Below are 13,647 nucleotides of genomic sequence, written 5' to 3'. Positions count from 1 at the left end.
CATAGAAGGAGATCAGGTTGGTCAAGCCTGTGGTGACTGGGCCTGATCACCAGGTTGTCCTATATTATCACATAATAGCTTTTTGTATACATGTGCTAAGTTGATTACAAAGCAGTAACAGAAAGAATTAAGTCAGCCAACCAATTTGGGTGCTAAAAGCCTGTTAATGTACTCTGACTGGATCTTTTGATATGTTAGCTATTGTAATAGATGCAATTTGTTTTACTGCTTGTTCTCAGTTTATAAGCTGCACTCCCTTCAGGAGTAGTTACTAGGTCAGACAGATCCTCAGAAAAGAAAGGGAGAGCATTCCAGAGCATGGTCAAGCAGAAAAGTTTCAAGACTGCAGGCTGTGCCACACAGAAGAAAGAGTAAGGAAGTCACACGAAGGAGTTTGGATTCTACAACTTCAATAGAAAAAGGTCACCAGCTCCAGTCCTTAGGTGATTTTAAAAAAAATTTCTCCCTTAGAGAACTCAAAATTTACTGCAACACACAAGTCACGGATTTAACTGAAATAAAGTCTGCAAATGGGTTGAGGAAGAGTTACTGTTATTTTCTATTTATTTCCATTTTATTTTATTCTTATTTCTATTTCTACACACCTCTGTAAGAACAAAATTGAAAAGCAAGAACTATGGCAATACAGGAAGTATCCATGAACTTGCCAGCTCGTTACAAACACAAGGATCTTAAAATACATTCACATCATCACTGCTATTAAGCTCCTCTGGACTTCTAACTATAAAAATAAAACTTGACTTTAATACTTTCAGTACTTAAAGGGGGCTTATACGAAAGATGGGGACAAACTTTTTAGCAGGGCCTGTTGTGACAGGACAAGGAGTAATGGTTTTAAACAAAAAGAGGGTAGATTGGGACTAGATATAAGGAAGAAATTTTTTACGAGGGTGGTGAAACACTGGAACAGGTTGCCCAGAAAGGTGGTAGATGCCCCATCCCTGGAAACATTCAAGGTCGGGGTGGACGGGGCTCTGAGCAACCTGATCTAGTTGAAAATGTCCCTGCCCATGGCAGAGGGGTTGGACTAGATGACCTTTAAAGGTCCCTTCCAACCCAAACTATTCTATGGCTCTATGATAACTAGATTTCTATAGAAATACTTTAGCACTTACCTGCATGCAATAAAACAATACAAAATATGCAAAATACAATAAACGAATACAATAACAAAACAAATAATAAAACTTGCTGCTTTTAAATAGCATGTCAAGATTTTTATATGCAACTTTAAGACAGCAGCTAGTTTGCTTCCAAAAGCAGAAAATGAAGAACCTCAATAACCACATCTATTTATGAAAGAACTTGTAAGCTTTCAAAGCACCACAAACTGACCGGAAGCTAGAAGCCAATACCTTACCTTTACTGAAAGTTCACATAGCTAACTTATGTTTGGTACTTTATATCCCAAGTTGGCATTTACAATATATATTACCTTGGCAATTTCAGGATAGTAGTTATCAAAACTACTTGATGAGCTTTCCATTTTGCTTTGTTCATCATCTGAAATTATAAAACCACATTTTAAAAATAATTTTAAAAACCCAAACAAACAAAAAACTCAAACTACTCACGAAACTCCATAGCAAAAATATTTCTGATTTTTTTTTTTAACTCCTACTCCTTCAAAAATGACAATCAACATAAAAAGGTTGTGGATGACTCCATCATTTCATTTTGATGCAGTGACTTCTTGAAGGATGTAACCAGTTACATAAATTGGTAAAGTAGCAGTTATTTCTAACCTTACCTAGAAAATAGCTTTAATGTTGATACCTGCATGGGGAAAGGGGCACTCAATGCACAAATTTACATTACTCTTTCCACTGTGCATTGTAACTTGATTTCAAAACAAGTTCCCTCTGTTCATTAGGTTCCCAGCTCTACTCTCCAATGATTACTGGATTTACAAAGCAACAATTCAGTTAGCTATAAGCATCTTACAGTTCTAAGGTCAGTTGGGGATCACCGGCTAAAATGTCTTTCACAGAACTACAACGTTCAGGCTTCTCTTTTTTCGATTTGCTTTTATTGCAAACATCATGTTAAACTTTGGCAATCTTCACCAAAGACTGTGAGATCTCATTTTCAACTCTAATGATCCCTTTTGATATATTGTGCTATTTATAAGCCGAACAACCTTCTATAACCTCTTCCAGGTTCTTCTGGATATGCATACACTTGGTCTCATACCAGTTGCCCTCCCCACCTACTGTCAAGAGGAAAAACGCACAAGAGGATGTCTAGACTATCCTTTTGTCACCAAATTATCAACTACACCTACATCACATTCCTTACAGATATCTGCCTTACCTATTCTTAATGAGCTCCAACAGAAAAGGTTCTACACACAAGCAATCTATTTCAGTACTTTAGGGAAATTTTTGTCGTCAAGGGAATTACATCTAAATTTAAGTCCCTCACTGCAACCACAATTTCTTATTCTTCTACCTACAGTGACTACAGAATAGATTATTCCATTTTCAGCAGCATTTTACACATTTCAAAACAAGTCCCTCCTAAGTTTTCTCTTTTCCTTGAACTGCCTCAGTCCTGATTTTTCATTGTGGGTTCTATTTTTCTAGACTTCCGATCAGTCTCATTATTCTCTTCTGGACTTAACTCAATTGGAATCAATACAGAACAGTGCTATTTTAATGCTAAAAGGTCAAAACTCTCATTAGTTCAAACAGACAGTGAAAAGGCCTATACATAGACGTTGTCACATAACTGTATTAGCATTGCTAGAAACCCTGCTTACCTTCATGAGACTCTCCATTTCTTTTTTCCTGCATTGCAGCCTCAAAGTTAAGCTGAAGGATTTTGTTCAGAGTGTTTATCCATTCTTCCATTTCAAGTTCACTATCTGCAGCTAAAAGGTAACTACTCTTGTCTTGCATCTTGAGCTCAAATGCAAAACGTCTGACTTTATTGTTCTGTAAGAAAATAAAAGATCTTTACATACTGTCTACTCACAATCAAAGGAAGTCATATGTATTTCAGATCTTTTAACAAAAATATACACTTCGATATTTTAAACAAATGTATTATAATTACACCTTTTCTTCTCTGACATTTGACCTTTTGAAGTTATTTGTACCACTGCAACAAGTGGAAGTATGAAAGATAACAGCCCATTTTTCAGTTTCCCTTCATCATTATGCTTGAAATAATTTTTAAAAAACAAAAAATCCAATTTTCAAATATCAAGTTTTCATGTACTCAGATCACCCAGAAGTGAATTTAAGATCTACTGACAAAAAAAAGCATAAAACTCTATTAATGATTGAGTGAGAATCATTTACCATGGTGGGATTTTATACTGGAGGTTAAATCATAACCAACCTTAACCTCGAATGCCCTGATATTGCTAATCTTCTAAATATACATGAAGTTGGGAATCAATTCCTCCTCTGTTCCTAAACCATTATTGTCATCTTTTTTGTACAATTTAAATCAAGGCTTCAAATGCTGCCTAGCTTGACTCATGTTCCTGGGAATGAATTCACAAGTCTTAAATGAAAATTCTGTATTATCATTAATTTAAGAAATTGATAATGCATTAGCTAAACATTAAAATAAACAATAAGACAGACTTAATGGTTGGGGGATTTTTTCTTTGTTTGCTTTAACTTAAATTAAGTGCCAAATGACATTTTCGTTTCGCTATACCTCAGGTTTTTTAATTAACAGACTAACTACTGGTTGGCAAAACAGCCAGCTTTCTACCAAAGATGAGTTTCTGTTAAGGAGGATACAAACACATGTATGAACTCCAGATCTAAGGCAGTCTTGCCAATTAAAATCAGTACTGAAGTAAATGAAAAAAAAATCTCAAGAACAGTAACATTTAACTTTCACAGTATAAAACCTTGACACAGGTGGTACATATCACTTCTCAGTTTTCAGAAATCACTGAATTAGAGCAACTGTGCCTATATTATGACTGTATGTGTGAATATATACACTGCATGTATTATGTAACTGGACTTCTCTGTGATGCAAAAAAGTCTGAATATACTTCAGTATTAAAACAAAAAAACCCAAAACCCAACAAAACAAAACAAACAAACAAAAAACCCAAACAGTATTTTGGGAATTCCTGCCTAAATTTATTAGTTACAAGACTTTCCATGCAAAGTATCTATTAAATGTGTATCCAAAACCATTATTACAATATTTGGAAAAAAATAATCCTCTGTAAAGCTGTTGTATCTCTCTATATAAATCTTTGTGCCTAACAAAATAGTTACATGCTGTACTGTAAACACATAACAGAATCACAAGGGGGAAAAAAAAAAAAAAAAAAAATCTTTTCTTTGGCACTTGCTACTGACAAACATTTTACCAAAGCCCTTAACTTTTTAAAATAAAGAAAAGCACATAAAAGTAACATTATAAAGGTCAAATGAAAGCATCTGGAAGGGTGACTGAATTTAATAAAATTCCCAAAACAAAAATCCCACACAAGAAGCTATGCAAAACATTTTACAGCTCATGTAAGCACAAAATGTAACTCAAATGAACTTTAATTTTACGCTGTCATTACTTTGCCATGATTTAAGGTTGGAGTTTTTGTGTGTTTGCCTTAAAATTTCATTTGATATTTTTGACAAATACTTGACATCAACTAGTAATTTTTAAAATTCAGCATCTTGGCCTTTAAAATCTCGTTCACTGTTTTTGCAAGACACAGCATGTCTAATCGTTCCTCTGCATAATAGGTACTTATCTACATCTGACAAAAGTTGTCTGTATTTCAAAAAAACCCTTTTGCTATCGAATACAGAATTAACTGGAGAACAGGCAGAATAATTATAATTACCTGAACCACTCCCATGCATGAATCTAGAAATATTGATCCTTTAGGTTCTTTTGATATTTTTTCATCTTTGTAGAAATTGAGATTATAGGATCCATCACCAAGTTGGATTAAGTGGAAAAATCTTCTTTTAAATGACTAGTGAACAGAAAGGAGGAAAGAAAAACGATTACAACACTAGTATTAATCAGCTTCATATTACAAAACCTGTAAGTGCTATTTACACAGTAGGTTATAGAAAAAAGCTTTTATTTACACATAACCTTATCAGTATCCTCAGAAAATAGAACAGAAACCATTAATTAAGAAAGAAAAGAAAAAAACCAACTTAAAAACCTGCAGCAAGATTGTACTATTTTATTTGAAAGTATTTTTGACCCACGGAAAGATATTTAAAACTGACTCTACAATATTATACATAATAGATATTTATTGTGATAACCGTAAAAACAACTTAAGTTTGTTTCTAAATAAACAGGCAATACAAATAAAAACTCATATTACATAGTCCCTTTTCTACTAATAACACACCAGGGTCCAGTTAAGAAAATTATTTAAAACACTGGACTTCTCCCACATACTGGATTTTTAATGCATTTTTTCTGATTTAAGTACAATAAAAGGAAAGTAAGATTTCACGGATATAAATTACATACAAGCTTCCCTCTTTCATCCCACACTATTTTTTTTAGAAGTAAACCACATACAAATTGATTTCTCAAAGGCACGGTGATATTTACTATTGGTGTTCAGTTTTTATCACGCGTAAGACATTCTTAAACTTACTCTCATTGTCACACTGATTGCACTATTCATGTTGCCTTTGTACAGCCATCCTTGTTTTGTTATTCCACCCTTCTGAGACCCAAGAGATGCTGCATCCTGGAGATGAAGAAAGTGAAATGGGAGGGGGAAGAAAAAAAAAAAAAGTAAAGTTTTACATCACAGTCTGAAACTGTTGTATTTATTGAAAATTTCAGAAATCATTTTTAAAAGATGGAATAGCTATACTCATAATGTAATGATAACAATGTACTATGAGTCCCTGCTGAAATTCTATAGCCTTCTAATTCCAATTGTTTTATTTAAAGACCAGGGATGAGATTGACCTCATCTAACTTTTGGTAGGCAACCTGGCCACTTATATAGGCTTTCTCTATGGCCAGCAGGGTGATCCAACTTCTAAGTAGCTAAACATTAGTCAAGATAAATCCCACTGAAATAGGGGAAGGAGAGAATACTCAAAATGTTTACTTACATTTACTTTGTAAGCTTTTTCATATAGTCTAATCTTCCAGTGCAAGAATTTTTACCAATTTCTATTACCAAAAAGAACAATGTAAACACATGCTTATCCAAAACTTCAATCGAGATTTCTCAAACCATTTTGCTTTATATGTATTACTTCAAAGACATTACTTAGTTAAGAATTTACAGAGAACTAAGTCTTGAATTCTTGAATTGGATTTGACCTTTTACAGATCAGAATCAAAGCTTTCTAAAGAGAACAAGACCAAACTTGGCAGTAATGGCAAGTTCACAAACAGCAGATCCAATGCACACATCACACATCACACCCAGTGCCTGTATACCACTTCCATCTGCCAGTTGATGGAACTTAATAACTATATCAAAACCCATCGGATGTAAACAATTACCAAAAAGCAGTATACTCTACTATGAAATCTGATCAAAATGACTGATTTAGAATTGCCATAAAATAAATATTAAATCACCAGTTCAAGTAATCTTTTAGAGCAGTACCAAGCTGACTTTACCATGGTTTCCAGTTGACATAACCCATTTTGACACAACAAAAATATTAATGAGTTAGATATGTAGGAAGATTTTCAACCATCTAGAGAAGAAATACTCCTGATAATTTATTATCCAAACATTCAAAATCAGCTGACTATCCAGTTGAAAACAAAAGCACAGATCTTCCTCAAGTGCTTCAACTACTTTTTCTAATTCCTTTTCTCAGCTATTAAGAGAACATACAACAAAAAGTGATTACATATGGGGGACAGAGTCATTAGTTCAACAACTGAACATTGAAACCAAAATTTTGGAATAATATGAATTAGTTTCTGGAACTAAATCAAGGAACATTCTGTAAAAAGTTACTAGTTAATTTATTTACAGCTTATTTAGTCTGTCTAGCTTGCATATTCATATGCACATGCAAATGTGAACTTCAAAAAACTGCAAACAGAAGGCAAAAGATGCATCAGTCTGTTCCTTCAAAAATTCTAGTCAACTTGATACTATGGAAGTTTGGCCCCATAAGGATGACATCGTCACCAACTATCAGAGCATCTGATATAATGCCCCAGAAGCATAGACCAGAAATACTCAGTAAATTTATATATGCCCCAGTGAGTCTCACTGTCCAAGCAAGACAGTCTACTTGTTTCATATTTTCAAGTCATTAGCCCCCACCCCTGTTCTATTACCTAGATAATCATTTTTCTTGTACAACAATCAAGATACAGAGACAACAATTTCAAACACTAGGTTTCCAACTATGATTCTCCACTTCCGCTGGTGGGAGTTATCCCCAAGGAAAGAATGGTTTAAAACCACCTTTACAAGTGTAAGATGAGTAGATGATGAGTTATCGTCAAAACTTGGCACAAAACAACCAATGTTTTTCTGCAATTTCACAAACCATACATAGGATCACCTGACATGACAAGAATTCCTTCATTACCTGTGTTAACAAAAATTAAGATTTAGCTCTATTAAGACTCTTTTTCCAATTCCAAGTCTCTGAGGTGCACTGTTTCCCAACTCAGTTCAGCTGCATGCTGTTTTCTAACAATAAAACTGACTGTCACTTGGGCCTCTCTAGTTACACCATTTCTTTCTGTCAGGCAGAATTCCTGCCTATAGAGCCAAAAAGCTACTGAATCTTTCCAGCCGGCCATCTGTTAATACAAAGGAACCCAGAACCCAGTTGTTAACACACAACTTTTACACTGAAAACATACTTCCTGTTTCCAACTGGTAAGTTAATTTCCTCACTCTTATTATTACTGCTGCACACAGTGCTTCATTTTTTTAATGATGATCTTTCCCACAAACTCAGCTCCAAAATTTACTTCAACAGCAACTGTTTCAACAAAAACAATTCCTTATCTTGATCCCATACCCCAGGCTGATTTAAAAATTCCATTTACAAACATCCACCTGATGGCCTGATAGCCCGAATTGGTTTTGGAAAGGTAATTCTCTCTTTTTTAACGATGCAAGATTAAACTAACCTTTATCTTGTTTTTCCTCCAATTTTTAATCACTTGCAGCTTTTTGTTTGCTATCACTCTCTTAATAAATGAGCTTTCTCATTCTCAAACAAAAGCGAAACAAAAAGATGACCAAACAACTTTTAATCCAAGATTCGCATATATGCTTTTTGGCATACAAAGATGTTAATGTTTGAAAGAAAAACCTCTTGCATTAATTCTTCCCTTGAGGAAAGAATTTATGGGTCCCCCCATCCTATTCCCATTAAGCTCCCTTTTCTTCCTAGCATGCTTTTTTCTTGTGTTTATATTTTAAGTTCCTCAAAGCGCAGCAGACCTCTTCTCCAGTGACTGTACCTCTGAAAGAGATAGGACGTTCCTGCCTGCTGTAACAGGAAACTGGGCAGAAGAAAACAGAAAGTCCTCTCCACTTACACTTCCTAGTAAAAGACATAGCACCTGACAATAACCAAGCTATAGTGTTTCAGCGTTTAACTAACTCTAGCAATAAGTATTTTTCCTAGTAACAATCAGAGTCAATTCTATCTCCATTTAATTTTTTCATGTTTAACCCACTGTTCTCTAAATCATTTCTGTTGTCAGAAATATTATCACAGTAAATAATGCCAAGTCTTTTTAATTTCAGTATAATAGAAAACATAATTATTCCCATCTTACAAATAGTAAGATTTGGATAGAGATGCGTGAAATTATTTGTCCAAATATCACAGTGCAGATTAACAGCAGCAGTGAAGAAATGGCATCCTGAGACTATCTGTTCAGGAATCTACCTATTCAGATGCACTCCCTGAACTATTTTTCACATTTAATCCAGGAAAACTTGTAAGGAAATACTTGTATTTCACATGCAGCAGTTCTGAATATAAGGAACTTAGAAGCAAAGTAATTGTCAAAGGGTAAAAACCACAAAAAAAAATTTTATTTTATTTTAATTCTTTTCTGTGATGCAAGAGTTCAAGTACTCGTAAGAAAAGAAAACACTGGCATTTAAACACTCTGTTTTGAAACAGGGTGTGGTAAGAATTAAATAAATCACACAAGTAACAGAAGTAGCTACTGAAAAAAAGTCTTTGACATTTGAAACATACTTGAAAATTGCTTGAGGCTATAGATCTCTGGTTTCCCTAAGTCAATGACAAAAAGAAAAGTCCTTAGAGTTTTAGTCAATTTTTTTAGCTTTTGTTTCCATGATGGATCTCCAGGTCTTATCCTATACTCAAATTTGTGACAAACTAATTTTAACTCACACTGTATGCTATACTGTCATGCAAGTGTGTGTACTGTCATGTTGGAACAGATTCACCCATGATGTTACTCAACTTCGTTATTAAACTGCCTGAAACACTTCCCTCTATATACCTACACAGAAACAGTATAAGACAAGACAGATTTTATGGAAGCTGAAGGATTATACATTACCAAGTATTAAAACTTCGATTTCACCATCTGTCAAAACTTGTTCTACTCACATGACACACCTCAGGAGTACAAGGCTATTTGAAAGGAGATTGGGAAACTAATGTAGTTATTTTACCTATCAGGCTGTTCAAGCTAATCTCTGTTTTCATTTACTGACATCAACACTCAACCCAACTTGGAATCTCTCTTTAACCAACGTCCTTTACTGAAAGCAAGAGAAAGTAAGGAATTACTATTATCTCACCTCATCTTTATCTGCTTCTTCATCCACTTCATATAAATGAACCGGAAGCTTCTCCGATTTTGTCCCTTTACTAGGAAAGAAAAAGCTTCTAAAATACTAGAAATTTTGTGATTAACTAGATATTTTATAGCTGCAAAAATAAAGATGTTATTTTCCTAACTGAAGAGGAAAAAGCACAAGAATAACTGAGTAAAAGCATGATTTTTCATGAAATATATTTCTTAGCCTGCAATTTTCCTAATTTGCGCATCTGCCCAGAGTCTTTCTTTTGTTCTGCTTGTCACTGTCCTTATGTAACTGAAGAGAACCAAATGCCTTCTCATTCACTGCACTCCTAATATCTTAGGGCAAAGAATTCATACCTGCAACCATTGGCTCCTTTTAGGACAACGTATTTATTTAAATTCCTATTGACTATTGTGGTTTCTGTTCAGGGCAAGTAAAAACCAGGTACAGACTTTTACAAAACCTATGAGTGTATCAGAACTTTTCACAGGGAAGGAAAGCTATTTCTTAACTGATAGATGCAGGAGAGTAGGTAGGGAAGACATAGATCTTCCAGAGTTGTGGGATTCAGAGAATTCAGCCATTCTGATATTTTAAGTTAAGGGTCTAATCTCTATACTTTCCCTGCAAAACTTTGAAAAAGTTGGAAGAGATTTCTCTAGCAGATGGTTTAGAAAGTCTGTAAGAGATGTAGATTAGGCTTTTCTTTGAATCATCCTGTGAAAATCAAACACTTGCTCCAAACATCTCGGTTAGGTTCTATTCCCTAAGCTCCTGAAGAGAGTACCAAAAGCTGCCTTTGAAGCTACAAAAACATTAGACTGTTTTAGTTATCATACTTACGTTCACCTTGTCAATGATACAATGACACAATTTTGTGTTTTGACCTGCCTATCAATAAGGCAGTGTTATTACGGTATCTTTCCAGAAAATGGTTTAACAAGATTTTACACCTTCAAGTTCATCAACATAAATTCCATCCAACAAATTTTATCATCTCTACTGACTACTAAACATTGATATAGCATATTTCATGTTACATATTGCATGTATTAATACATTTCTGTAATAAACACATTTATATTAAATACAGTTAAAGTTTCTTCCATTCAAATTAAAAATCTTTATTATACCACTAGATAACATACTCACTTTGGAAGCTGTCGAAACTCTCCTGAGTAATCTTCATATCTATAGTTAACAACATGCCAGTCTGAATTGTAGGTTTTGATGCACTGTTTTAATGAAAACCAAATATCAGTGTTGGAAGAGGATTAACAGCATTCCCTGGACACACATACATGAAAAAACCTCTTAAGATATGGCTGTTTATGAACTACTACGGTTACATGTCGATCTCTGAAAATTCTGTATGCTTCCCTTCTTTTGCAATACAGTCTAGTGCATTATAGCTTTTTGCAACAAGTGGTATGTTTCAATAGGACACTATCATCTGCTAGACGTGTATTTTATAAAACCAGAAAATGGTGAATACACGCAGCATCTGGATTAACCATCTTCAGTTGTCTGAAAAGCTAAAGCAGCATTTCGCTGCAGCTGAAAACACGACTGAGCCTTTAGAGAACTCAGCATTAAAATACAGATACGTTATTAAAATACATTATTCAATTTCACATATACTGATTCAGAGAAACGAAAACCATCTTTTCCTTAAATTTATACTTCTAGTACAATTAAATTAATATTTAAATTTAAACTGCATGCTTGCAGCTGTTGAAAAGCAATTATGTCATTAAGCTCTAGTCTAGATCACAGGAAATACCGTTTCACTCCACCCATATTGCTACAACATAAAAGTACTGATTTATCTTGGCTTTGACCGAAGTAACATAAAACTGACAAAATCTCCTGCCAGAAACTATACGGCACAAAATTTTATACATTACATGAATAGACTTACACGTACACAAACATAGGATCTAATAACTAAAAAATATTTTCTTTATATTTCAAAATACAAAGTTAATACTTGCCAAGAAATTGTTTCTGCAGACACTCATTAAACTTCATGAATTACCTATAACACTCCTCCCTCCTTGTCTACCTTCTTCAAATTTATCTTAGAACCATTTAGGTTAGGTGTTAAGGGTATGTATCACTATGGATAAATCACTTTGAGGTTTGAAGTAGATTCAGCTATTCGGAGCTCCTTCAGTTTTCTTGGAATTACAACAGACATTTACTTGTTTCAGATGTTAAAATAGCAGCTTAAAGTATATTAGTAGAAAACCAGTAGATACCATAAAAAGACAAAAATTTTAAACCTTTCATTCCTAAAAGGCTTCAACAAGACACTAAATGAAACGCAACATCACAGTCAGAACCAAGGGAATGCCAACAAAAGCAAGCAGTTACAAGAAACTTCAGGTCTGAGGATGTTTCTTCTACATGTAACACACAAATTGAGCAGTCATAAAGAATTTTGGCCTCTACAAGTGTTACAGTTATGAATACCTCTGTTCCAGCAAACTGTACAAGTTTATTATGAACAAACTAAGAACAACTGGTGTGAAACACTATCAGGAAAAACAAGGCACAATGATTCATTCCCAATTTACTATTGCTCCCGATATTATGCATGGAAATCACCCATGTTTATCTGGGAAAGCCAAAAGCAGCCAAAAGAAGGTGAGGGAGAAGCATCTGCAAAAGCCGATTACACAAACAAAATAATTCAAAGCTATCCTGTAATCCTTCTTTTCCAGCCACCAATGGAAAAAATACTAGATTTTCCCTTGAAATCATTGACAAGTAAATGGCAAAAAATATTTAATATTTTTTCAGGGCTTTCTTTCCCTGTTTTTTAAATGGTAAATGAAGTAGAAAAACAATACAGGTATAATACTGTTATTACACACAGCCACATGCAATTCCAATATTACCTCAGTTACAAACAAGCTTTGAGCTTCCTTCTCTGCATTTTCAGGAACTGTTGAACGAATGTATCGACTCTGCCGCTTCAGTAATGCTGTCTGAAAAACAACAAAAACAATGAGACTTGCAATTAAAGGAAAGATGACACATCATGGCAACACTCAGTTATATCACTATAACTAAGACAGAAACTCAGCAGAAAACATCCTGTGAATATGCTGTTTCAGAATAGCCAATTAATGAGAATTTGCTTTCATTCAAAGATTAGCGACATGTTCCTACTTTCACAGCAAGGGCAAGACTGGAATCAGTAAGAAATAGATGCAATAGAAAAGTGTTTTCCGCTATTTTGTTAACATGGGCTACTACTAAATACTACTAAAAATAATTCCACCATGACAACATAACTCCAATATTTTGAAAACAGTCATTAAGGTAGTGTTCTTACTACATATAAAAAAATATTACTCAAGAAAAGTAACAAACCCACATCAAAATAAGAAGAGTAGTTCAACTGCAGATCTCAGCTGGCAAAAAATGAGACTTACACCATTAAACTGAAGGTTTAGAAAGAAGGCCTGGATCACTGAAGTATACACTTCAGCCTATCAAGTCAGAACTTACTCCTATCCGATGCCAGTGTTCAGAGAGGCATAGAAAGGCTGCCAGAGAGCAGGAAATCTCTCTGTGACCATGACATTCTGCTTTTCAGACCAGTGCTAAGGTAAGCCATAGGGTACTTTAAATTTGTAAGTGTAAAAAATGAAAACTTTAAAAAATCTTCTGGACCACAAATGAAAATAACTACGCAGCAATAGAAATTATTTTGCACCGTGTGGAAAGAAATCTCACAGCTTAGGTCATCAGAGATGGACAAGAGAGTTTGCATAGCCTGGACCTGGAAGGGGATTGTGATCCCTCACCTGTTAGCTATACTCCACACATGGCAGCACGAGGAAGGATCAGAGAAAAAT

The 13,647-nt window shown here is 34.5% G+C and overlaps 1 protein-coding gene across 1 annotated transcript; it reads right to left on the bottom strand.

Annotated features, from left to right (window-relative positions):
• Positions 1-1,456: 1,456 nt before the first annotated feature.
• Positions 1,457-12,771, bottom strand: LOC104075699 (dedicator of cytokinesis protein 9-like; the record flags this gene model as incomplete). The annotated part of the gene is made up of 7 exons (XM_009576285.1): positions 1,457-1,524; positions 2,783-2,957; positions 4,847-4,981; positions 5,630-5,725; positions 9,773-9,842; positions 10,931-11,013; positions 12,682-12,771. Coding segments are annotated over 7 exons (717 nt in total), but the record flags the coding sequence as incomplete, so codon positions are not given.
• Positions 12,772-13,647: the final 876 nt, after the last annotated feature.

Source organism: Fulmarus glacialis, unplaced genomic scaffold (genome assembly GCF_000690835.1).
Source record: "Fulmarus glacialis isolate BGI_N327 unplaced genomic scaffold, ASM69083v1 scaffold37540, whole genome shotgun sequence".
Lineage (NCBI taxonomy): Eukaryota > Metazoa > Chordata > Aves > Procellariiformes > Procellariidae > Fulmarus > Fulmarus glacialis.
This window is presented reverse-complemented; position numbering and strand designations above follow the sequence as displayed.